Raw genomic sequence first — 27,239 nt, 5'->3', positions numbered from 1 at the left:
CCCTCACCCCATAAAAACACACACACACACACACACACACACACACACACACACACACACACACACACACACAGTGGGAACTCTTGCTACCCCCACTATGCCTCCAGGTGTCCGGTCCAAATGTCAGCCCAGGGAAAAGGGCCCCTCCGCTGGGGCAGCTAGTGAAGAAGCTCCCCCTACCCTTCCCAGCCCACTGGAGGCATGCTTGCGCATAGACACACACACACACACACACACACACACACACACACACACACACACACACACACACACACACACACACACACACACACACACACACACACACACACACACACACACACACACACACACACACACACACACACACACACACACCTCCCTCTGCCATGCCCTCTTTCTCTAATAAGCATCCAAACATACACACACACAGTGCCAAACGGATCAAGTGGCTGGCTGACTGAAGGGGATGGAGCAGAGAGAGAGAGAGAGAGAGAGAGAGAGAGAGAGAGAGAGACACAGACACATTTTGTTTTTCGTGCCTTCCTGTTTAGCAACAAAATTGGAAATGTGTGTGGTTAATTTACAAGTTGCAGACAGAGAGACACACAAAGCAGGCGCCATGAATAAAGATTTGTGGTGATTATAACAGTGCACTGGGAACTGAGACACACAGCAACTGTTTATGCAATAAACATCGGTTGTAAGTGCTAATTTAATTTAGGAGAGGAGAGGAAATAGGAGAGGAGAGGAGAGAGGAGAGAGGAGAGGAGAGAGGAAAGGAGATGAGAGGAGAGGAGAAATGGAAAATACAGAGAATGTAGAAAGTAAAGAAATGTAAGGACAAGTAGGAAACAGCTAAGCCTTTTGAATTAGTTATAAGTGGTAATTTACATGAAGATGAGGAGAACAGGAGGATACTTTGAGACTTTAGATGAAGGGATGAGGAGAAGCACACAAAGAAGATGAGAAACAAAAGAGCAAAATGTTTGATATATAATTATGGAAACTAAATGCCAGCTTATGTAATTCAATATAAGTGGTATTTCTTTGTCTTTTTACCCAGAGAAATAGCTGCATTGTCGTTAGCGTGAATCAGGTATAAAAGTTGAGTTATCATTACAATTTACAACAAATTGAGGCTGGAGCCTTACAATTATTTAAACTAATCTTGTGCTTTTTTTTTTCTATCACAATATCATGTGTGTAACTTTGCAAGAGAACATAGCAAAGCAGCAATCATTTTGACCTGCACTCCTGAAGGGTCATAGAAATAGCGAAGAGAGAACGGAGCGTCTGAAGGTTAGCAGGGAGGCTAATAAGCACTGGCACAACTCTGATTATGTGTGGAGACCTGGTTCTCTCTCTGGAGAGCAGTGACACTAAAAGCAATTAGTCGGTCCTATCCATGACTCGTATGAATTATCACAACAGCGCTTTTATCCATTCGGTTCAGTGTCAAACACCAGAACACGGCGCAAGCTGTTGATTTATGCCGAAAATGGCATAAAGGACATTTCGAGTCAAACAGCACTATTATAATGATTATTGTGTCCATCTGCTCTTATTGTTCCACGTTCTATTCTCATATAATAGATGTGAGTTTATGTATGTGTGTGTGTGACAGTGAATACATTCCTCTCTGGATTTCTGCTTGTTATCTGTGTGCGTCCATGTGTGTCTCTGGATGTCTGTGTGTGCATGCTCATGTAGGGGTGTACATGTTTGTAGTCTGGGACCTCGACTCACCGGGTTTCAGGTTCCTCTCCTGCAGCACGGACAGCCACTTGGCCCCGGTACCAAAGATAGTGATGCTGGAGGAGAGAAAAAGATGGACAAAGCCAGAAGAAAAAGATGGAAATTATTTTCTTTCAAGCATACCAATATGAAGGATCAGCGAAGCAGTCTTTTTAGTCCCAGTTTATTATTTTTGGGGGAAATAAATCATCTGCGTCAGCGTTGCCAACAAAGCCCTCCTACATGCATGTGATGTATTCTACATTGTGACAGCAGAATGTTTTAACAACAGAACCAAATTAGCAAACATAATGAATCATCCTCTAGGGTGGTAAGAAAAAGTATTGCCAAATTTCATGACAATCTGGCTGTTCATTTTTTAGATATTTTACTCAATACCTAAGTGTTGGACAGATAAGTGGATGGACGAACTGTGTGACGTCGTGATCCTTTAACATCGTTTGCGCTCGGAATTGTAGATCGAGCCCATTAAAATAAAACACAGCTCTTCTGCAACATATGGTATTATGGTTTAGTCCCCAACTAGCTTGCCTTCATCTGGAGGGTGATGAATATTATAGCGCTTTGTCAAAGGGTGTGATGGAGTGTTAAACTTTGATGGCCTTGTGTTTGAAACTCTTTCTGTTCTGCATCTTCCCAGTGTGGATGTTTTTATATTTTTTATGTCACAGCTGCAACTTGAACCCCCCTTTTTGCAGAATGAGCACAACAAAATGCATTTCTGCAAACAAATGCAGGAAAATAAACCGGTAGAATTTGAGTGTCGGTGAGAGTGCCACACCATTTCCACGGTTGCACAGGACTGACCATATACAGGTGTAACATTATGTCACCTGGCACTTTGCTTGGGTAAACTGACTTCTTCACTGACATAGGATTGGACGTCACATTAGAGCCTACTCCATTTTCTATAAATAACTTCTATTCTTAAGTGTGTAAGTGGTAGTAAAAAGGAAGAATTTGACACCAGAGAACAAATTCCCCTTCAAAAAACAAACATGAACATGAGATTTTTGTTAAATTGATATATACAAAATGGTCGGAAGGATGTTGGGTGGTGGAGCGGGCTGATGCAGCAACTTGCCTGTATTGGCAGAGTAATGGTAAGAAGGGAGAGTGTTATAAAAGGTTTATACAACTGTATAAATATGATTGGATGGTTACATTTCAGCTGCTGAATGAGTCACTGGTGGGGAAGCATGAATGAATGACCTGAAGCTAGCATGACATCAATGCTCAGCCTGAACTGACTATGCTCCATTTGTTGCCCTGAATCTATGCATGGCAAGGCATCATTTCAACGTCTGTGTGCTGAATGTGAAAAAATATATAGGCCAACAGTTGAACAGTGTTTGCCCTTAATCCCATCTGCTCCAATGGAGCTGCTCAGTGGCTTGGTTGTACCGGGGGAGCTCCCAGGAGAAGAGAGTGTGTCACTGTGCAAATGAAAAGCAAGGTGATGCTGAAACAGAGCTTGTGTGCTCAGTCAAGCCTTCACGGATAGATAAGAAAAAAAGAAGGAGAACAACTGATTGGGAATTGACTTTTCAACTGAACAAACAAAAAAAAAAAAAAAAAAAAAAAAAAAAAAGAGTCCTACACAATAATGGTCAGTCTAGCATAAGAGGACAAAATGTCTTCTTTGTAAATGTTCTACAAGGGATTAGTTCAGAGTAGACTGTATTGACAGGATGTTTGCACACAACAACCCTCAAATGCAATGATGTTGGAAGGTTGCTTTTCTTCTGTGTGAACGGAAGCCATCCTGACAGCTGACAACAGTTGGACAACATGTGGAAAGCAAGAAGTGACAAAACGTCACATCTGTGTTCCCCTGTGGTTTTAATTCTAAAACAAAGGGCCTTTTAAAGTCTGCCTCCGTCGCTGGCTGTGTTTGTGTCTATGTCTGAGTCTTCTAAAAGTTATTTTTGTAGACATCAAATCAATCAAACTGCCTCCTATCACTACGGTAACCATGTCCGTCAATCAAAGCAGATCCAAAAGGAATTGGTCTTTGGGAGACAAAACAACTGTCTGTTGCTTGACTGGTAAATAACCAGGAATTGGGTTTGAACTGAAAGATGTGATTTGTTCTCACATGTTCAAATCGATAAGTGCTGTTGATAGGGTGGAGGAAGGAGTGGAGGCCAGATGGGGTGAAAGGTCCAGGATACATGCATTGGCCTAATGCACGTGCACACATACACACACCAGCTTCCATGCTGCCTATGCATGCCTCACCCTTTGTTCCCATCCGGCCTGCTTAAATGTCATATCTTGAAAGTTTACATCATAGAATGTGTCACTTTACAGAAAAGATCGAATCTGATTCACTGAATTCATATCTAGATGTAGTGAGATGCTCGTAAAGGACACTGTGGACTAACCCGACTGGAATTTTGGCTCATCCAGCAAATCAGATATGTGATAAATGAGGGTACTTTATCACACTGATAGAAAAATCCCCAAAATACCATTTTGACTTTAAACTGTCCCACTCATTGATTTACAGCATTGTCCACAATGGCCTAATACACCAAGAGATATATTAAAGGGATAAACACTGTTAACACATTTCTATCCTCTCACAGTTCTATCACCATATCGCCTTCCCTTTTATCGATGAGGGTTCAAACTGTTTGAATATTACAACATTCTGCAGGGCTGCTTTTCCGAATCTTTTACCCTGTCTATATCAAATCATTTTATAATATTTTCTATACTGTATCGCAAACGTATACAAGGTCATTTCCAATGGCTTCCATTGCATTGTTATTTCCCTTCGTAACATATTGGATACATTTTTGCTTCAATAGGGAAAAAAGATCACTTAAAAAAAAAAAAAGGTACTTAGCAGTTGTCAGCATTTACAAAACGAATAGTATAGTTAAGTCAGTGAAATTACCAACTTCTCAATTTGCTTGACCGTCCATATTACTTAGCTATTTAGTCAATCAGTTAAATATTAACTCTATCACATCTATTTCTAAATGCTGTACTTCTGGGCATCTAACTCCATCTTCCAAAGTAAGGAAATTAGATTGTAGTGTGTACAGTAAACACGTTTTTTTTTTTTGTAATAAAAAGGTATATATATATATATATATATATATACATATACACTCATGGTATGTGTATATTTGGTAATGCTGGATAAATATGCTCTAGTCCTGTTCTCCACATTCACATTACAGCCATCAGATAAGGCAGATGACACACATAAACTCAAAACACAAAACCCCCATTCATCATCTTCACACACACACACACACACACACACACACACACACACACACACACACACACACACACACACACACACACCCCCCCATTCACATCTGGTGGCGGTTTCATTGCTAGCTACCATGGAAAGGGTCACTCTATTCTGATTGGAGGCAGGTGGCCAGGTGTGGCTGCTAATCGGGTGTTTAGGATGGAAGGTGGACGAGTAGCTGTGAGTCTCAGTTTGTGAGTGTCTGCCTGTGTAAATGCACGTGTGTCTGTTTCAGAGGAGACATGTTGCTGGAAGCTACCGAGCCAATAAGAGACACTTGAAGCCAATCAGACAGAAGAGCGCCTCCGAGCAGCTACGGCGTTAATGTGTCTCTATGCGTGTCATGATGTAGCAATTGCAGTCCCACTTGTCAGTTCATGTTTTCTAAACTACTCTGGCACTTATCCTCCGCCCTGGAAAGAATTGTAATATGAAAGTGGACCGTGGCTCTGCTCTCAGGTGTCAGGAGTCAGGAGGAACAATTTGAAAACCACTGTTTGATGGTGTAATTGTTTACCGATTTGCAATTATAAATTATGTAAATTCTGCTTCTCTTCAGTCGGTAACTGTGAGCATGAATGCTAATACACTCAAACTCAATATTAAAAGTGTGGAGAACAACATCACTTTTGAAAATCAATAAATACAAAATTCATTGCCTTGTATACAGGAGGGCTTGCTCAGTATGGTAGACTCCTCGGTTTCCATATCCTGTCAACAATATTTTTGGTGTTTTTAATTTAAATGAATTTTTTTATGACCCCTTCCTCTCACAGAAAGGATGCTGATACTCAGCCCCCCCTTCAGGAATGCAATTTCATCTCTCTGAGTTTCTGAAGAGACGGACATGTTAAAAATGACTTTTCCATCTTTCTGTCATTTAGAACTGTGAAGCTCTTTCCGTTTTGTTCAGAAATGTTTTCGTTTTACAGTAAATCGATATGCTGCATGTAGCACTTAAATATCGTTTGGATGTTGTTTAGCTTGTGAATAAATAATCTTTGTGAAATATTTTTTTGAAGAGTTGAGTCTCCAGTTAACAACTTCCAGACGCAGCTAGAAGAAAAGAAGGTTATTTAAATGAGTATGCCCACATTTCTAAAACTGTAACTGAGCAGGCGTGATGCAATCTGCTGAACCATATCTGTAGTCATCTCCTCCGAAGAGGGTAACTGAGAATTCTACATTGGCAAGGGACAATATTTCTATTATAGTTGGTACAAAAGTACGGCAGGGATTCTTTTTTTTCTGACATGTCAGCTCAACACATACTGGACAAAAGATGGAAGAGGCAAGAAGATCCTCAGAGGAAACCGAGGAGCCTCCAAAGTCCTGTTAAATCATGGAACCTGTCACAGGTATAAATGTTGTAACCTTTCGCTTGCTTTACCCAGGAATGCTGCTGCTTTAGTTTTCACTACGGACACCTCAATAAATCTCTCTTTCCTCCATGAGACAGGGAGGAGAAGTTGTGAGATAACTTGTGAAGATCGCAGCCTCTGTCTATAGTATACTTAGTGACATTGACATCCATGTAACTAAATAAAAACATTAAGTATGACATGTTCAGTCTTTCTCAAGCAGATTCTCAATATGTTGTGAAGCACAGAAAACTACTGCAGAACTAACAATAAACAAGTCTTCCGGGAACCTCCTAATGATTGAGCCTCAGCTTTTACTTTTTACTTTTCTCAAAAGCAGCAAATCCGCAATAATCCATTAAAGCAAACAGAAAGTTTTTGGGCAAAATTACAGTACTGCTTCTTTCTCATAATGGAGAGTGCAATCTTTCAAAAACAATCTTTAAAACAGACTTAAAACTGTAAATGTCAATTGTTAAGCGTGATGCAGCAGCAAAAGTAGATATTACAATCACACAACTAACAAGCAAAAGTCAAAACTACAGAGGAGGCCTCAATGTCAGTTTAAAACTCTCCAAGGCTTGGACAGATTTTGCCAGATTAAAATGTCCAACCTCAATTCAGAAGACGAGTGGTGTAAAAAAAAAAAAAAAAAAATGTCACGTCAGCCTCTCCCAGAGGGTTTTTTCCACATAGCGTTAGGATCTGAGAAATGTGTCTGAGGTGGCAACATCAGCACTTAATTGGTTCAAAAATCTTCTCACAGTTTAAAAGGTTCTATGTGCTCATCCGTCATGTTGACAGCCCAGTGAATAATTTTGCCAGCACTTTTCCAACCTTGTTCAATCAATATTCCTCATTTAAATTATTCTCGACAAACAAGCATAGAAGTTCACAGACTATAACATTTATGTCAGCAAAAAGCAACAAAACAACCAACCATACAGCATTAGAAATGAGCACAATCGAACAGTTCCCTGTAAATTGGTAATTCAAATGGCTTGTAAGGTTGTGAAAGAGGCTTGTTATCTTTGAGCTCTAGTTTCTGCAGTAGAAGTACTTTTTTACTCTGCATTTTGGGCTCTATGACTCCCACTACTCCCCACCTGTGTCAATTTACTCTCCCCATTACTCCCTTCCTTGCTGAAGGCAATTTGCCATCCCTGCTGCACTAAAGACGTGTCAGTGGTATAACTGCCTCAAAACGGCCTCTTAATTTTGCTGACCACAGTGCTTCGTTTTCATTCTTTAACCACAGGTTGACCGCCTTGCTCTAGTGGCCAGGTTGCTCAAAGCACACCAGGTTCAGTTTCATAGTGGCCATTAGGGTGAGAGATTTCCTAAAATTATATATTTTTTTAAATGTCAAACTTGTTTCTTTTGTTACAGCGATGTTTTTAAAATATCCATGAAATTTGCTGTGTCTGAATACATTCAAAGTTGTCTTCCCCCTGCTGCTTTATGCTAGCGGAATGTGTGTACAATAAGTAGGTTAGGTGTAAATGTTGCGTGAAATTTTGCCCTGAAATTAACAAAATAAATGACAAAGTGAATTCATTCAAAGGCTAAATATAACAAGCGCTTAATCTAAAAAAACATAATTAAGGAAAATAATTGACTTCCTCGGGGCAGAGCTCCTACACTAACCATTATACCTTCCTCAGATGAACACAGAGGTAAACAATGGAACACATTCAAATTGAACCAAATAATGTCCTGCTTGCACACAAACACTCTATACACTATATTTTCTTTGACCTATTTTTCATTGCGGCTTCCAAAAGACAATAGAAGATCAATACTTATGGTGGTGATGGTGAAAGTGGTGGTGCGAGAGGTTATCAGGACATCTACCAAGATGATGTGCTGTAAATATCCTCTGTGCTACTTTGGAAAATACTTTTTGAAGGATGAAAAGGAAAGGATTTATTTATATAAGGTAGGTGGGTGTGGGTTTATATAGCGTCTATTCCTAGTATCACGGGACAAATACTCCTAATCTTTTCTCACCATTGATCAAACCCACTGTTATCCCTGTAATTGTGTTACCACAAAATAAACTTCTAACGCAAACACAGATGTTGCTGCGGTAAAGGGGAAAACGTTTTGTTTTTTTTACAGATGAAATCCTTCGTTTTCACACGTGATGTCCACATTGTCTCCGGACAAGTTTAACCTGGGTCATCTACATTTACAGCATCACCATCAATCTCAATCACGACACGCTCAAGGGATGGCTGACCTGCTGACTTAAAGTAGCCTGTTCAGCCGACTATAACACATCAGTGCAATTTCAGGACGACAGCGAAGCAGCTCATCTGTGCTAATCAATAAGGAAGTTGGAGTGTTTTCTATGTTTGAACTTTGAGATTGATTTCTTTTTAAAGTTATGTGAAACTGCATCTAGAATCACGTTTTGTCCGAATCTCAATGCATTTCCTACATAAAGTAGAGTAAAAACCCGGCGGCATGACATGACATGACAGCTTTTGGAAAGTTTGAAAAGCCCGTTTTAATCTTCCATTGGGTTTATATTGAACCATACACCAAATAATAAAATTGCTTATCTATGGCATAAAATGAAGCATGAATTATTATCTTCATTGCCCACTCTAAACACCATTCCTTTATGTTCCGTTTCCTTTACCACCGAGACATCCTTTTCCCCTCTCTTCTCTGTGTATGTATCGTATAGTGTATGATCGGTCCCCGAGGGTCTCCGTTCTCGAAGCATATTATAAACAGCAGAAATCTTTATTCATGGGTCTGCTCTTGTGTGAGTGTGTGCACAAGTTGTCAATTAGGCAAACACATAATCAATTCTGTGGTTGAAAACAAAACCTCCAAGGAAAACTTTACCCTTTGCTCGTGCTCTTTCTCCCCCCCTCTGTCTGTGTATCCGAATCCCCCTTTCTCCTTTCATTGTCTGGTTTTTGTCTGTACTCTCTATGTCCGTCTCTCTGCTCTGAGATCCACAAAACGTTATATTAAAAAGAAACGTCCTCTCTCTGCTTGGTCTCATGTCAGGGCACCGTTTGTGATGAAAATGCAACATGGGTAAGACTGCAGATTGATGAGATTTGTGTGTTTTTATGTTTTTCATAGACAATTATCACCTAAATATGAATGCAAATGGAGGCTTCATGACAAATTATGTTTCCAGAGGGCAATTAAAATTTTGGGTTTAAAATAAAAAATCTTCTTCAAGCAGAAAGCAAAAAACTGCACAACAACAGTCATTGTCTGTTTTGTCAGCCTCTCCTGTTTATATGTGTGTGTGTGTGTGTGTGTGTGTGTGTGTGTGTGTGTGTGTGTGTGTGTGTGTGTGTGTGTGTGTGGCTAACTCACCCCAGCTGGTCTGTCAGGTTCCATAGTACATTGGGTGTGGGCATTAGTGGTGAACCGTCATATAAAACCACAGAGGCTCCCACTGCCAGAGCAGACACCAGCCAGTTCCACATCATCCAGCCGGTCTAAGCACAACACACACACACACACACACACACACACACACACACACACACACACACACACACACACACACACACACACACACACACACACACACACACACACACACACACACACACAGGTCAGTTTATCTGGCATAAACACTCCTTTCTCATCAACATGGATAAATGGGTAGCAAAATGGAAAAACTCATGCGGACTGTGAGTTATGTATCTGTTGTTCACATAATTGCGTTTCTCTTTTTTCTGCATGCTGAGTTACTGCTTTGGCATCATCCCCGATACCTTTGCATATTGATAGTAACGTTAGCTCTACAGACAATTGTTTGCGGTGCAAATACAGTATTCACTGTGTACAGTATACCCTGTGTGAGGCCCTGATACGACTCCAATGAGTGAAACGATTAGACAGTTAATCGATAAGCCGATCGACAAAAAATGAAGATACAATTCCGATAATCAATTAATCATTGAGGTCATTTATCAAGCAAAAATGCCAAATATTACCTGGAACCCACTTCTGAAATGGGAAGATTTGCAGCATTAAAAGTGTGATAATGGCAGAGATGCACTGATTGAGCCGCTGCCGCTCAAAACCGGCCGGTCGATCCCACATTAAAACAATGTTCCTCTGTGTTTACCATCAAAAGGAGCAAGAATCTTCTAGGAACAACTGAAAATAATGCAAAGCTCTGACCTTCAGCACTCAATGCTGCTCATTAGACAAGATCTGTTTGTGTGTGTGTGTGTATGAATGTGTGTCCTTGTGACCAAGCTCATGACTAAAAATACTCCACAATACTAAACATTCCATCTCTGCTGGTAACTGAGATGAAACAACAAGGGAGCGGTAGAAACCAACCCAGATCTTTAACATTTATGGTTAAATGAGCACGTTATCTTTATTGTGAAAAGATTGCGGACCTACCGTGGTGTAGTAAATGATGACATCACTGCTGGTCATATTGCCATGGAGGATGTGTTCTTTCAAGTGCTGGATGAGCGTGCCCTACAGAAGCCAACACACAAAGTGAGAAAGGGAGAGAGAGAGAGATTAATGTTTTCAGGTGTTTTGTTCATACATTCATTCATGACTTTGACATTTGATGTTTGCTACCGCCTGTCTGGATATTGTTTATTAACAAAAGTAACACAAATAACAGTGCTGATATGTTACACATACATTTTCTTCACATAGTGCCAAAGACACCTGCCTAGTAGAGGCTGTAATTAAAATACTCTATGTTCAAACGCTATCAACTGCTGCAGTTCCCGTTTCCTGCGCGCCTGCTCATCGCTAACTGACTGAAGGGAAGTGAAGAAGAGTTTGGCTGTAACGTCAGTATATCCAGCATCCCACAGCAAAAATGAACACTTCAGTCAATGAGTCACGGCCTTTAAAGGTTTGCTGCGGACGACATGCCCTGAAGTCCCCCCGGTGCTGAACAGAAAACTATTGCTTGTTTGTTGATATTGAACATGTTGAGTGTCCAAATCGCTCCAACTTTACTCTGCACGTCCTTGGGTCCCCTCGCAATACATCCACCAAGTGTGAAGTAGATCAGATGAGCAGTTCTCGAGAAATGCAAAGGACAACACACAAACGCATACAGACAGACATTCCCTGATTTTTGGAAAGATGATACTCCTACAGCACCACCTATTAGACAAATGGGACCAAATTTTGCAATGGTCACCCAACATCATATCTACACGTCCACCATATGTGGTTGAAATAGCCCAAAGCTTTCAGGGGACATCTTATTTGTAATATAAGCCCTGCCCCAAAGCATTGGAGCAAACTTTGAGGGCCAGCAAAAGCAAAACTGAATGAAACATCAAAAATCTGAAGTGGAAGTCGTTTTTTTCTGGCCTGGTTCAGAGATGTTATTTACAAGATTTGGTTAGGAATCAACTGAATTTGCTGGTGTAGCAGGGGAATGACAGATTTGGACAGAGTTCAAAATAGTGGAGATTAGATCTAGACGGATTCGTCTGGACCCACAGAATCCAGGAGAAAAGATTAATGTTACGGAGACTTGTGGTTGAACAGTTACACAGCCAAAATGTAAAGTCTGCTGTTATAGCTCCACCATCTGGCCATATTGCACCAAGACTTGGGTCTCCAGCAATACCCAAGTGTGAAGTAGATCTTATGAAGGGTTGTTGAGATATGACAAGGACATACCGACATACACACAGCCAGACAGAGATTCCTTGCTTTATAAATATATATATACTTATTCTAACAGTTCAAGAATCCAATTCTCAGTGGCCCAAACAAATGTTTCCTACCAAAACTAATACCCACAAGCACTTATTTTGACAAAAAGGGTGATTTGTGTTAAGTTGAATGGTCCCACAGTCACCGCCCCTTCACAGTTGGATATGTTGTTGGATACGTTTTTATTGCTGGTGGGGAGCATAAACTGTAGTGTGTGTGTGACTGTTTGTGTTTCAGTTTTGAGGCTTAATGTATACGTTCCTGTTCGCATAAACAGGTTTTCTCTGTGTGTGTGTGTGTGTGCATATAGTCTTTGGCAGGACTCAGCTGCCGTACCCGTCCTTTGGTGCGTGCCATCTTGCTACTGACAGCATGTTAACAGAGCTGTAACAAAGCAGAAAGCGCAACAGTGCCGGGGCTAATTGGTGGAGCCAGAGAGGACCGCCAGCGTCGCAATACGAAATGTTTTCACCAACGCAGTACGGCCCAATTATCGGCGGCATGGGGAGAGGGATGGGGCACAAAAGAAAGAGATGGAGAGGATACAATAACAGAATGGGAAAAAAAGGAAGTGAATCGAGAGAGGGGGGGGGGGGGGCTAATGAGAAACTCTGAAAAAGAGGGCTAAGTGGAAAGAAATGTTAAAATGTTAAAGATAGGCAAGTAAAGGATAGAAAGATAATGTGAAAGACAGCGTGAGTGTATCAGAGAAGAGAAGAGAGAGGGAGAACATTTGGTGAAAATGTGAGAATGCATTTGTTTGAGTGTTTTAAACCATTCTGCTTGTGGAGTGTTTGGGCCTTCAAAGTGCAGTGGACCTTTTAAAAAATCACACATTCATCTGATACTCCCCTTCACCCAGATGTGGAATGTAGCAGGAAAAAAGTGCCATTCATGCTCCTGAGAGCGGATAACCTTTATAAAGAGCTGCTGATGGAGGTTTGCTGCCATCTTGTGGTGGGAAATGTAATATAAACTAATAAATGACACAGGCATGCAGTGACTTCTTTTTCTTCTTATGTGCCAACCCAGCATGTTTACCATAACTAGATCTCTGTGACAGCTAAAATATTGTCAGAGTGGGAACTTCCATTAGCGTTTACAATATTAATCATATTCTAATGATCAAAAGCTCCCGACAAGATACTTAATGGACCTTGTGGTCTACCACCCGGATCTACCACCCGGATCAAGATCATTAGATATGATCGAAAGCTCCAGCACAGCGAGAAGAAATGGGCCTTTTCGGCTTTTTTTCCAACTTAGAATATGGGTTTCACTGAACAAATTTAACTACTTTCCTCTCCTTCGTCTTTTCTCGTCATTCATCTACCTGAACACTTCTTTATTCTTGAAAAGTTCACCTTCTTTTCAAATTGTTCATGTGTATTAATACAAATTTTGCGCACCGAAAAGCAAACTGTACATGTGGGCCAACCAAGGAGAGCTCTGCAAACAGATGGGAGCAGCGTGTGCTAATGTGTGTATGTGTGTGTGTGTGTGTGTGTGTGTGTGTGTGTGTGTGTGTGTGTGTGTGTGTGTGTGTGTGTGTGTGTGTGTGTGTGTGTGTGTGAGAGAGTGACAGCTGCGATCCATATAACTCTTATGGAGCAATTACAAACAAATGTGCAGCAAAAATGGAAACAGAAGTGTCACTTTGTTGCCGTTTTAGTGTCCGCTCATCAAGGAGAAGGGAGAGCGGTTCATAGTGATGACATGGGGATAACTGGAAGCCAATATTTTTCTTACCCCAGCAGAGTGGACCATGCATTTCGGTGCTCCTGTGGTGCCAGAGGAGTACATGATGAACAGAGGATGATTGAACGGAAGCTGCTCAAACTCCAGCTGAGGGAACTGGTCAGCCTCGCCACGGCCAGATGCCAAGAAATCATCTATAAATACACTGTAGAAGAAGAAAAGAAAATGAGTCAAAGAAGAAATGAAAGAAAAGACTGATACAAAAATATGGACAAGAGAGTACATGTCAGACCTGCTCTCAGTCTGACAAAAATATCTGTTCAGTTTTATCACTTCGGTCTAGTTGTTTCCACAGACACACACACACACACACACACACACACACACACACACACACACACACACACACACACACACACACACACACACACACACACACACACACACACACACACACACCTGTTGGGTATCTTGGAGAGGTCGGTCTCTTGTTTGGAGCGAGCGTAGGGAATCACAACCACTCTCTTAAGGTCAGGCAGACCTACAGAGACACAGAGAGAGTCTGATGCTTCACACTGTAACCTTATGAAAACCAAAGACAGTTCCCAGAGGAATTCTAGCGTTATTTTTCCATGAACATGTAACACATTTTTTTTTTTTTTTCCAGTGAGGGGCTTTAAAGATGCTTAGTCATTCTCTGGACACTCCACAGGTAGCAGATGAAGAAATCCTACTTCATACTTTACCTCTATCAAGCATCTGTTATACACTCATTAAATTTAGAACACGTATTCTACTCTACTGGTATCACGCTTTAATGGCTAATCTACTTGTTAGCAGAAATTCCTCCAAAATTTTAATTACTGAATGAAATCTCTGTACAGTCACTTTAGCAGTTTGTTTTTTTATCAACAACTAGTGGAAGGAGCCGAATGTCTTTGGGAGTCTCTATAGTGAATTGATGGTAGTCCAACCTTTGACAACACTGATTAGCTTCTCCATGTGGTCATGTGTTTTTCCGTTGTAAACCACAGCAGCAACAGAGAAGATCAGCTTGGGCTGGATTTGAGAAAACCTGTCGAGGACACCCTGAGAGAAAGAAAAAAAAAAAGAGAGAGAGAGAGAGAAGTTTAAAATAAAAAAGGAGAACACTGGAGTAAGCAGACAGGAAAGGAAGAGCAAATGGAAATCCTTAATTTACTGCAGTAAGAGCAGTATGTGGGTACCCGGAAGTGAACAACTTAGTCTTGTGTTCAACAATTTCTCGTTAAGTACAGATAACACCATTACAAAAGTGTAAGCAGAGAATGAAGGGAGCAACGGAGGAGATTACCTTGAGACAAATGCATTTAATGAAGACTCTGCACAATACATAAACCTTTATCTTGTTACTTAAAGAGCAAACAGGACAAAACATATATGGTTCAATCAAACAATTTCCTTCTAGGGCTGAAGACATATTTTCATGTTTTAAGTGTAGTTCTCTGATCTGCCAGATGGGGCAGTAGCACACCAGAAATAAGAAACCGGGACCAAAATGACAAAAGGTCCCTTGAGGAAGAAGCTGCTGAAGGATGAAGGCCCATCCCCAATGTCCCCCCCCCTAAGGACTTAAACCCTGAACCCTCTGGGACTTACTGACGTCACCTGGTAAATGGTTTAGTATGAAAGACTGTAAGGGCTTTAAATGGTGTAAATACAAATGGGACAGAACTTTGCTGCAACATATCACGTTACCATGACGTCAACAAATATTATGTTCAGTTGCGGGTATTCATTTCTATTTTTTTACTCCATGATTTGAGTGTCCTCCAGGCGCTTTAATCACAAAATGAGAGGTCATTTCAAATAATCTATTTACTCGTTTGTGTCAAAACAGCTTCAATGACAAAAGGAAATGTTTGATGAATAAATCTGTGTAATGTAATCTCTGCTTCCATTATTCTGATTTCATGTTCCATTTTTAATCCTTAATGTATCTAAATAAGAGTAACTTGCCAGGCTGAACACACATGTGCCGTCCTCTTTGTACGTCTCCATGCTTCCACTGGTAACACCGTATTAAACATCGAGTTGCTATGAATTGTCGGTTTAACCCTTTGGTATATTCTGCAGAAATGCGGACTTGGGGAGGGAGTTCATAAAGGGCTGAAAATGTCTACGAGAGAGCCCTCAAACACTCACTGATTTGACAGTGGGACAACCCTTAACCCTCAGGGGGTTTCCCGGGGAGCTTGCCTTAAGATCTGTGACTCCACTACTAACTACACTACTCTCGCTTACTCTCACACGATATGTTGCCTGACAGATCTGATTCCGGGGGCCGGGGGCGGCTGTGGCATAGTGGAGAGCAAGGTAGTTCTCCAATCAGACGGTCGGTGGTTCGATACCCGGCTTCGGCAGTCGATGTGTCCTTGGGCAAGACACTTAACCCCAAGTTGCTCCTGAAGGCTTGCCATCGGTGTGGACTGGATGTTGCATGAATGTTAGTTAGAGTCTGATGGTGGCACCTTGCATGGTAGCCTGTCATCAGTGTGTGAATGGGTGAATGATATGTAATATACTACTGATTGTAAGTCGCTTTGGATAAAAGCGTCTGCTAAATGACTGACTGTAATGTTTTTCCTCTCTGTGTACATGTTTGTGTGCATGTCCAAAATACGAATTGATAAAAAGACCATTGACCTAGTACAGTTTAGCACTGTAGATGGATGCATTAGCTCCAGGATTAGGAGACATAAATTGCTGCTGTGACACTAGTACTCAGGAAATAACGCTATAACAGATTCCTTACGTTGACCCCAAAGTCGACCGATGTGGAGCTCCAAATGGCTCCAATGCTGGCTGCTGCCAACATGGCCTCCACTGCATGGATACCGTTGGGCAGGTAGCCTGAAGAGGAGAGAAGAGGAAAACATTATGTTTAAGCAGCAATCTATATGATTGATTTAATCTTTAATGGCAATAGATGTATGTAGACTTTAAAAAGTGAGTATTAAGATGGCTTTTGATAAACGTACAGAACTGCATAAGTATAAATACATTTCATCATGCGTCATTGGCTTACTCATCCTAGTAGTGTGCATTTACAGAAAAGTACTTCTGTATGTTATCATCAAATTGCCCAACTGCACCAAATTGATTGTATTTCCTTAAATTAATAATGCAATGTTGTTGCCCAGACCAGACATCATATTTGACTTCTGAGATAAAATATAGCATAAAAAAATACTTTTACTCAGACCAGTGACATCATATTATGACGTTTTCTGTTTTTACTCTGTTAGATTTGATGTCATCAAGGTTACTTGATATCCAGCAGTAGCAACACGAGTGCAATTGGATTTGTTACGTGGTCTCTGTCTGATAACTTCAGGACAGTGAGATGACCTCCTAACACAGGAGGGTATCTCACTGAGAGAATTGTAGAAGAAGAAAAAGAAAAACAGTCCAGATAAAAGAAGGAGAGAGAGAAATATGAGAATGTAAAATAGAGAGTGGAGAGTTGGAGAGAATATTTCATTCTTAACAAGCAGGGCTGAGCTCATAACTGCTGTGATATACTCCTTAATCAATACAGGGGCCAAAGGCAAGGACATGTAAAGTGTTTTCACTGCAGAGTCCGACAATCAGAGCTAGAGACAGAGAGAGATATCGACAACTGCACCATGGAAAACAAAAATACTAAATAGGAGTGCAAACTATTGAAATTCTTACCATGATCTGATAACCATACATTTTCTAAAGGGAGCAGTGTGTAGAATTTAGTGGCACATAGCGCTGCATTTGCTGATTGCAACCAACTGAATACCCCTCTGCTCACCCCTCCATTTTCAAGACTGGGGTTAAGAGCCACCTAGTGCAATACCTTGGTAACGCGGCACAATATCAAAAGCTGTCTGGAAACCATAGTGGCCTTTAGATGACGTAAAAAAGCGCAAAAAAAGCAGAACTCCAAAAAGAGGATCCGCTACCTACTAAACATATAAAGGGGTTGACTCTAAGGTAATGAAAACACAATGATTCCTAATTCCAAACAATATTGAAAACATAGTTATTAATGTTATGTTTGATTTCGGCAAATAGGTCCCCTTAAATCCTACACGCTGGCTCTTTAATTTCAGTCAGTAGCAATTAATACAATTTTAATTTAACTGCAATGCTATCATGCCTCTATTATCTACTGGATTTACTTAATATACAATCAATCTGAGATGCCTGATGTCAATGCAGCCCTTCAGTCGTTGGCAAAAGTTAAACTAAACCACACAATGGATGGGCGAGGCTCTACACAGGAGCTCTCGTGTTCTAGACACTGGGCTGCTCTGTTGATAACAAATATCTAATCTAAAGTGATAAAACAATAACACAGCCGGTAGTTCCAGTAGAGCCCCTCTCTCTGGTCACTTTCTATGAATCAACACTAATCAGGGTTTTATTGGTTGCTCTGCTGCCTCCTGCTTACCGTAACCAGGAAGCTGATCTTTGCTGGATGACATCAGACAGATCACCATCCTGCTATTCTGGTTCAACAGACATTCTCATAAGTCATTATCTTCCCCTCAATGGACCAGCAGAAATAGCGTCATGGATCATGATCTTACTACGACACCTGGCTCGACTGCCTCCGTGGCTACTTTCAATGAATCGCTATCTCACACATTGCTGCTCCAATCTGATTAATCATGCATACCGCTATAAAGCTTTTCATGTTATGTTGATAACCACTGTATGAAAGTCCACTTGACCCTTAAGGATGTTAATTGGTGTAGTAAAAGGCAGCATTACAGTGGTACTGTTTGAACATGTGGTTACTGTTTTCTTATCCCACCAATTCATGAAACAGAAATGAATTTCAAAAGGACTCAAAAGTATCAGGAGAAACAGAAAAAAACAAACATCTTTGTTGGATTAAAATTGATGTTTTAGCCCTGTGAGTTAAGCAGTAATTTGATAATTGGTTACTAAACCAATAATGTGACCTGTTGAACACTGGGTTTGAAATAAGCTGAGAAAGAACTTGCGTGACTTGAATACTTCCTGGCCAATTTCTTGAGAACTTACCCTGGAGGAAGCCAGTTAACCCCAGGGAGGATACTCTGTGGTAAACTTTGAGTAAACCCGGCAGTTTAACTATTGAGAAAATGAATAAAGTTGTAGCTTAAAGGCTTTTTACAGTTGCCATGTAGAGTTTTCTTATAAACAAACAAATGTGTTGTTACATTCAGTGTGACCCACCAAAACACATTATTATCCTTTGTGCTTTTATTATTATTAGTTTTTTTATTAAATCGTGAATAGTTTTTCATCCATCTTAACTTAATAGCAGTTTATCTTCACTGCCCTTGCGGACATTTGTTGACACAGTATCACCACCTAGTTGCCTTGGCAATACTGCAAGGATTTAGCAAGGACATTTTAGGAGAGGACAATAAACAAGTTATAATAAACCAGAGTTATACCACATTGACCTCACAGGTGAAATGTTGTAGAGCTAACATAACTACCACTGAAAATCACAACAGCCTGACTAGTATTTCAGTCTTGATCCTCGTCCAAGTTCAGCACTGAGATGCTCCAGTTTAAAGTGATAGAATGTTTGTGGTCGGTACAAACTACTTCGTCATCTGGAAAACTATGGGTGGAGTTAGTTAGCAACTCGTATTATTACTATTATGGCCACATTTGGAATAACACATGGCAGCAATAAACTAAAGAAAATCCACAGCAGTGTGTGTGTGTGTGTGTGTGTGTGTGTGTGTGTGTGTGTGTGTGTGTGTGTGTGTGTGTGTGTGTGTGTGTGTGTGTGTGTGTGTGTGTGAGCATCATTCGATTCCACATCCAATCAGGGCAAGGAAGTGTGCGCCACAGCAAAATGTGTTCCTTCGGTTAACTGTCTTCTTTAGTTCCAGCTCATTTTGCATAAATGTACAATGGTGTATTTTCAATTAATTAAACCATTTTTATTTGCTTGTTCGATCTTATTTCAAGTGACAATGCTGCTATATTTTTGTTTTTATAAACGTGACTTCGGATGCGTATTAGTCAACAGTAAAAGACTGTGGTGGCAGTGTGTGTTTTTAATAGTAAAAAATCCTGGATGAACAGTGGGCGTGAAGGCTAGATACAAGCTTCATAACAAGCTGGAGGGTGATGTTTAAGATGATAGGACCGAGGGGAAGAGAGATTGGAAGTGAAGTGCACGAACGGGAGTATAAAAAACGTGTGTGTGTGTGTGTGTGTGTGTGTGTGTGTGTGTGTGTGTGTGTGTGTGTGTGTGTGTGTGTGTGTGTTTGGTTGGGTTGGCTCTTTTATTGCTATAAAGCTTGGGTGGTTTCATCAGCTAAGTGCTTATATATCTCCTGGATTACACACACTGACAAGGTCTTTTAGTTACAACCAGGGGACAAGGACATCTCTGTCCTGAACACACACAAGTGAGCACACACATTCAACAACACACACACAACACACACACACACACACACACGTCTTCCTGTCAGGAATGTAATGGGGAAAGGCATGAGGAAGATGGAACCTCTCTCTCTCTCTCTCTCTCTCTCTCTCTCCTTTTCTCTCCTCCCTCTCCGTCTCTCCCTCTAGTCTTTCTAATGAGATTCCCACAGAGCTTAAGTCACTTAGCTAATGGCTTTCCCTACCGCAATACCCATCTTTCCTCTGAGAGCGCACACGCACACACACACACACACACACACACACACACACACACACACACACACACACACACACACACACACACACACACACACACACACACACACACACACACACACACACACACACACTCTGGTGGTTTCTGGACAGCAGCATCTACTTATGTCACACTGCTGATTCAAAACAAAAAGCAGGAAAAGGTTTGAGCATATGAGGGACAGATAATTTAGGTTCCCTTTATGTATTTACTTAATATGTCAGAATTGGCTTCAATTAACGCATTCTCTGGACGCTCAAATTTATATTTACATACAACTGATTCTGTTCTATTAACTCATTTGTTGTTTTCAGAAGTTAGAAGTGTTTTAAGATTTTGGTCCTATAACACCTTCATTATTTGCCAAATTCTGGTTCAAAACTCTTGTTGTTAAGGATCGGCAGTACAACCCAGAAGTTTTTATCCACCCTGAATTATTAAAAAACAAAAAATCAACAAGCATTTTCTTTTACCTCGGAGCTACTGTGCCTGTTCTCTGCCATCTTTATCCAGACAAACTGTTTGTTGCAACGTGAGCAGAAACAGAAGTTGTTTCACAGAATGAAAGGTTCAGACATCAGAGATGCTACAACTATATTTGACAACCTCTGTGTAACTGAAGCCGCGGATGCTGACAGAGCACAAACACATCGATACACGTCGCGGCGTTATGGTGAGCACACAGAATGAAACAGAGACAGTGATGGATCAGACACTCTTGCTGCATCTGAGACACAAAGTAAAGGCATCGTATAAACCTCCCCTATACCCAAAGGCTTGTTGAACTACTTAAAGACGCTCTGGTAATAAACAAAAAAACTAAAAAATCAAAGTTTAATCCTTTTTTTAAGATACAAGCCACTAAAATGATCTGTTAAGTAGCTGTGGGCGAGACATTGTTATTACATTATGCTAACTCAGTCCTTGTAAATTACTAATATTGAATGAAGAATCATTTTAGTACGACAAGTAAAACCCCTAACCCGGCGCTGCGTGTTAATCTGGATGAATGTACTGTACAGTGTGGAGTCGCAGTAGAACATGAAACTCAGCCATTCCTCCTTGTACAAATATGAACTTTGAAAAAACTAAATGGAGACTTTCAGTAAAAGCTGCGACTTGTGCCAATACAGCAAGCCCTCCTTACCGGAGAGCATAAACACAGACAGAACTATGGCAAAAGAGCTCATGTCTTACTTACAGTAAAGTCCTTACAGTTCAAAAGTTTGGACACATCTTCTCATTCAATGGTTTTTATTTTTGTTTTGTTTTTTCTACATTGTAGATTAATATTGAAGACATCCAAACTATGAAGGAACACATATGGAATTATGTGGTAAACAAACAAATGCTCAACAAACCAGAATATGTTTTTATATTTTAGATTCTTCAAAGTAGTTGAATGAGAAGGTGTGTCCAAACTTTTGACTGGTACTGTACATTGCAACAAGTTTCAAATCAGAGAGAAGTAAAGAAGTAAGAAGGAAGGAGAGAATGAAAAAGATTGACATATGAAAGCAAAAAGAAACAAGTCAGGAGGAGAGCAATTAGTCTATCTATCAGCTGCTGGTCAGTAATCAACCATTCCCGGCTGACAGAAAAGATGATATAAAACATTGATGCCATCAGGTCATAAACTTGAGACTCACCTACGACCCTGTCTCCAGTCTGGACGCCCATCTTCCTCATGGCTGCAGCAAACAAAGCCACGTCACGCCTCAGCTCCCCAAACGTCACCTTCACAATCTCATCGTTTGCCTCCGCTGGTAGACGCAAAGAGAAAGAGTGAGACGTTAGAGTGAGACGCAGGCACAGAAACAGAGGTAAATATGCACATTTCATGAAAATCTTGTAAAAGCTACAGAGCTACTTTCACATATTTTGATTGGTTTAGACATTTAGGCTTGGTGCACCGCTTTGTAAATATTGTTTTTATTTATTTATTGGTTGACATAAATGCCAATAAAACCCCTGAACCCTTCAATTGCGAAGCATAGGAAACAAAAAAAACCAGGTAGACAGAGGAGGAGACATAAATATAGAATGATAGTGTGGCAGGAAAGAGCCAGACAGGGACAGTCCTCTTTGTCTCTCTAAGTAATAGTTTATTGACATTCACAGAGGCGCCACAGCATTGTGACCAATGGGCCTTCTCATAATTACATTACAGCTCCTGCAGAAGGTTGTGCGCGTGTGTGCGCGCGTGTGTGTGTGTGTGTGTGTGTGTGTGTGTGTGTGTGTGTGAAAGCCCAATCCCCCTCATGTACACACAGTCATGGCGATAAAGAAGTGCCTATCCATTAGTATGTGACAGATCTGAGAGATAGCAGAGGGAGCAGCAGTAAATCTATTAACAAAGTGACGTTTGCAGCCTCGGGCTCACCGCTGCATCCATTCTGGGATTAAATCCAACCTCTGCTCTGTTCTTTCACGTCTTCCTGACTTTCTTTCTGTTTGCGATTGCAAATCGTAAATATGAAATAAAAGAACATGCATATCAGGAGAGAAACACCACAATCCCTTACGAAATAAACTGGGAGGGATAAACCCACAGCTTGTTAAAAAAAAAAAAAGAAGAGCTGCGAAAACATCAGACTGCATTAACAGTAAGTGAGGCAAAAAAAAATATATATATCATTGAAACTGGATTTAAAGACGTGTTTACGAGGGGAAAATAAAACCAAAAATGAGTGATGTGTTTTGTGATTTCTGTGCACTGCCTTGGTTGGGGGTTTGATTCCTACTAGAGATCAATAAACTCATCATTCAAGGTGCTGCACACTCATGTACAGTACCAGTCAAAAGTTTGGACACACCTTCTCATTCAATGGTTTTTCTTTATCTTTATTTTTTTCTACATTGTAGATTAATATTGAAGACATCCAAACTATGAAGGAACACATATGGAATGATGTGGTAAACAAACAAATGCTCAACAAACCAGAATATGTTTTTATATTTTATTTGATTCTTCAAAGTAGTTGAATGAGAAGGTGTGTCCACACTTTTGACTGGTACTGTATTTTGCTGTATATTACACAGTTTTTATAATCAGCATGATATACTTTGTATACTTACTTGCAGCATACAGAGCTACTTTGTCCTGGTCTGCATGTTTGAGCAAGTTCTCAGCGTAGTTCAGCCGCGCTCCTTTAAACCACTCTGGAACATCAGAGATCCGTTTCGATAAATCCACCACCTGGTACACACCCATTGAACACACACACACACACACGCACACACACACACACACACACACACACACACAGTGTTGTCGTTGACCAAGGAGACCAGGCATTTTGAAACGTTGGTGCTTTTGCTGGCAGAGACTGAAGTACACAAATGGGACTGTATGATAAAAGGCCACTGCTTTACATACTGATCAAGCCTATGATGCCTCTGCCATGGTAACAGCTGCTTGTGTTACTGTACTTGAAACAAAAAAGGAGAAACAATATGTCATAAGAATCCATGGCAACACTGGGGATTTAATAGCTAAGCCTACTGTGCAGCATTGTCACAAAATGTTTGATTGAATGGTTAATTGTCTCCCGTGCAATGTCTGCTGGGAATGCAAGCCTACCATAGGGTTAGGTGGGAGAAAAACAATGCATGCTTGAAAAAGAGACGTGGAATGTGTTATCCATGTGTACAAATTGGGTGTGTTAATAACATGGCACAGCACCGTAACCCCCATACACCATTTATTACCTCTCACAAGCTAACACATGAGTGGCTTTATCTTTAAAACTAAGCAACATTTGGACGGTAAATTTAATAATAAACAGACAAATTAAGATTATTTTAAAAAAAATCAGTGATACCTCCTTTTTCCAACTGGCATTTTAATGTAGCCTTGTTAAAATAAGTGCAATTCTAATGTCAACAAATGCCATTATAAGTCTTTGAGTTCAGTCAGGGCGGGGAACAATCACAAGCTATCAGCGAGAAGAAATGTGTGTCGTACATTTAAGGTGCATTTATAGCAGCTACTGTCTTTAGATATGCTTTTTGGTTTATGAATCAGCTATCTTCAGAAGAGATGATTGCCTTTCCATAGAAAATAATGATGAAGGAAGACTTCTCACCAGCTGATAGCTCAACAATAAAGTTATTTATTATTATTTATATACTTCACTGGGTCACATTCACTATTTTCTATCCTAAAATCTCCGCACAGAGGGTCTGATTTAAAACGATGAACTCTTTCATGAAACCTAAACACTGCCAGCTCTCTCGAGAACATGTCGTTTCCAGACAGCTCAAAGATTGGTATGTTGATACACAAATGATATTCATGCTGCACAGTATGCAAATCATGTGTGCCAGAAATAATGCTTTAGGCCCTGGGCCATTCTCAAATTTTTGTATTAGCTCAACAAATAATGGCCCTGAAACCATCACAACCCATAATAATAACTTGTGCGCATTGATACTCATGGGCAAACTCATGTTCTTACATACTAAACGTTGAATAATCTCTTCATTTTTCTTTACAGTGTAACATAAAGGGGTTTGTAGGAGGTATGACAATAAAGGAGGTAATGTACTAACTAAGAACCACAAGAATGCAGATGAAAATGACTACCAAAAAAAAAGATGTTGGCAATATTCTATTCTAGTTTTTTCAGATTTCAGTTTTTAGTTATCCTTCTAATAGAGAAAGTGGCTGTTCAATTTTCGGCTCAAATATAAGCCGTTCTCCTTCGGGATATCCCAGCAGAGGTTGGACTCACCTCCTCATATGGCTTGGAGCTGACTACGCCACAGAAGCGCCACACTTCTCCCCAGAAATCTGAATAACTGTCCGTCGACCACTGGTACAGCTCATTGTAGTTGACTAGAGGACAGAGAAGCAACGGTTATTACAGATTTATTACCAAAAGAAACGAGTTTACCGGTGTGGCTTTCCTGCTCAAGCGTATAATGTCAAGTTGATACATTTGGCTAAATACAAGAAAAGATCAGACATTAGTAACAAGTACATCTGAAGCAAAACAAGATGAGATTTATCTTGCAACCCTTAGGATATCCTGACTACCAGATATGAAACCACTGATTGAAAATGAAAAGTTGTTCTCTCCATCAGCTGCTGTGATAACACACTTAGCCAATACATGATGAACACTAACAATCAGTACGCCTGGTTAAGAAGAAAAAGAGATGTTTCATAAAGAGGAGAGAAGTGAAGGGATGAGAGAGAAGTGAAGGGATGAGAGATGTTGGTCAGCAAATGTTTGGGAATTCAACACAGGTGTTCAACTCCATTTGTGACATCATCAATTATTTCATTTTTAATTTAGCAAAAAAGGTGTCAACACTGACCCCAACCTCTCCCAATGACACCTCTCTCTCTCCCTCCCTCTCTCTCTTCCTCCCTTTCTCTCTCCCTCTCTCCTTCTCCCACTCTCTCTCTCCCTTTCCCTCTCTCTGTCTCTCTCTCTCCCTCCCTTTCTCTCTCCTTCTCCCACTCTCTCTCTCCCTTTCCCTCTCTCTGTCTCTCTCTCTCCTTCTCCCACTCTCTCTCCCTTTCCCTCTCTCTCTCTCTCTCTCTCCTTCTCCCACTCTCTCTCCCTCTCTCTCTCTCCTTCTCCCACTCTCTCTCCCTTTCCCTCTCTCTCTCTCTCTCTCTCCTTCTCCCACTCTCTCTCCCTTTCCCTCTCTCCCTCTCTCTCTCTCTCCTTCTCCCACTCTCTCTCCCTTTCCCTCTCTCTCTCTCTCTCTCTCTCCCTCTCTTCTCCCCCCTCTCTCCCTCTCCTCTCTCTCTCTCTCCTTCTCCCACTCTCTCTCCCTTTCCCTCTCTCCCTCCTTCTCCCACTATCTCTCTCTCTCTCCCTCTCTCTCTCTCTCTCCTCCCTCCCTCAAACACCCTCCGGATCAGGTTGTGCAGCATTTCCCTCCTACAGCCCTGTTTGTGCTCACATTCTTTGGTGATGATGTCACAAACAGATCCTTATAATAAATAAAAAAAAGAATGAAGTGGTGAGTAATAATTATTAATAGTCATACTAGTCTGATCTTTAATAATACTGTCTGGGTCATCCCTCCCTCCCTCCCTCCCTCCCTCTACTCACCCAGATTAAGGCCGTAGTCCCTGTTGACCTGTATCCTCAGCGTGTCCATCTGTGTGTTCCTCTTGGAGTCCGGGTACCACAGCACCTTGCTCTCCATGTCCATAATCTTCTCGCTCTTCCCTTCCGTGTCTTTCGACATCTTTTCGTCACGTCCCTTTTTCCCTTTTTCCTTTTTTTTTTTTTTTTGTTGCTGTGTGTCCTTGTCTGACACACACACAGGTTAACACTAGCGCACTTCTGGCTGCAGCTGGAAACCGTCCCCGGGGGTCTGAGGGCTGGTGCTGAGGTTAAACTAGATCCCCGGCTGTAGCTGCTTACTGGTGAATGGCTCGGTGGGGAATTACGGCGCTGGACTGCTAAACGAGGAGCTCTCTGTCAGAGGAGAGCGTGGGGCGGCCAGGGGAGGACGTGACGAGACCACGCCCTGACGTCATGACGCAGCGCAGCGAGCAGCGTTCAAGAGCGCAATGGGTCCAAATGAACATTACGTTTTACATCACATTTACATTACATTACATTACATTACATTACATTACATTACATTTACATTACATTACATTTACATCACATTTACATTACATTACATTACATTACATCACATTTACATTACATTGCAGTCATTTAGCAGACGCATTTTTATCCAAAGCGACTTACAATAAGTGCATCTCCTTTCTTAAACAAGCATCTAA

At 40.9% G+C, this 27,239-nt stretch overlaps 1 protein-coding gene across 1 annotated transcript in view; it reads right to left on the bottom strand.

Moving 5' to 3' along the window:
* aacs (acetoacetyl-CoA synthetase) overlaps window positions 1-26,907 on the bottom strand; it is a 36,800-nt gene extending 9,893 nt beyond the window's left edge. Inside the window, exons 1-11 of the mRNA XM_054611195.1 lie at window positions 26,551-26,907; window positions 25,213-25,316; window positions 23,555-23,675; window positions 22,126-22,239; window positions 16,559-16,656; window positions 14,739-14,853; window positions 14,224-14,305; window positions 13,816-13,969; window positions 10,771-10,851; window positions 9,721-9,845; window positions 1,729-1,793 (exon numbers count right to left, since the gene is read on the bottom strand). Of these exons, the coding sequence (XP_054467170.1) occupies window positions 1,729-1,793; window positions 9,721-9,845; window positions 10,771-10,851; window positions 13,816-13,969; window positions 14,224-14,305; window positions 14,739-14,853; window positions 16,559-16,656; window positions 22,126-22,239; window positions 23,555-23,675; window positions 25,213-25,316; window positions 26,551-26,689 (1,198 nt within the window). The 5' untranslated portion in view covers window positions 26,690-26,907. The remainder of the gene's footprint in view (window positions 1-1,728; window positions 1,794-9,720; window positions 9,846-10,770; window positions 10,852-13,815; window positions 13,970-14,223; window positions 14,306-14,738; window positions 14,854-16,558; window positions 16,657-22,125; window positions 22,240-23,554; window positions 23,676-25,212; window positions 25,317-26,550) is intronic.
* Between the last annotated feature and the right edge of the window lie 332 nt (window positions 26,908-27,239).

Source organism: Anoplopoma fimbria, chromosome 13 (genome assembly GCF_027596085.1).
Source record: "Anoplopoma fimbria isolate UVic2021 breed Golden Eagle Sablefish chromosome 13, Afim_UVic_2022, whole genome shotgun sequence".
NCBI lineage: Eukaryota > Metazoa > Chordata > Actinopteri > Perciformes > Anoplopomatidae > Anoplopoma > Anoplopoma fimbria.
Note: the sequence above shows the minus strand (reverse complement) of the source record. Positions and strands in the feature narration are given on the sequence as shown.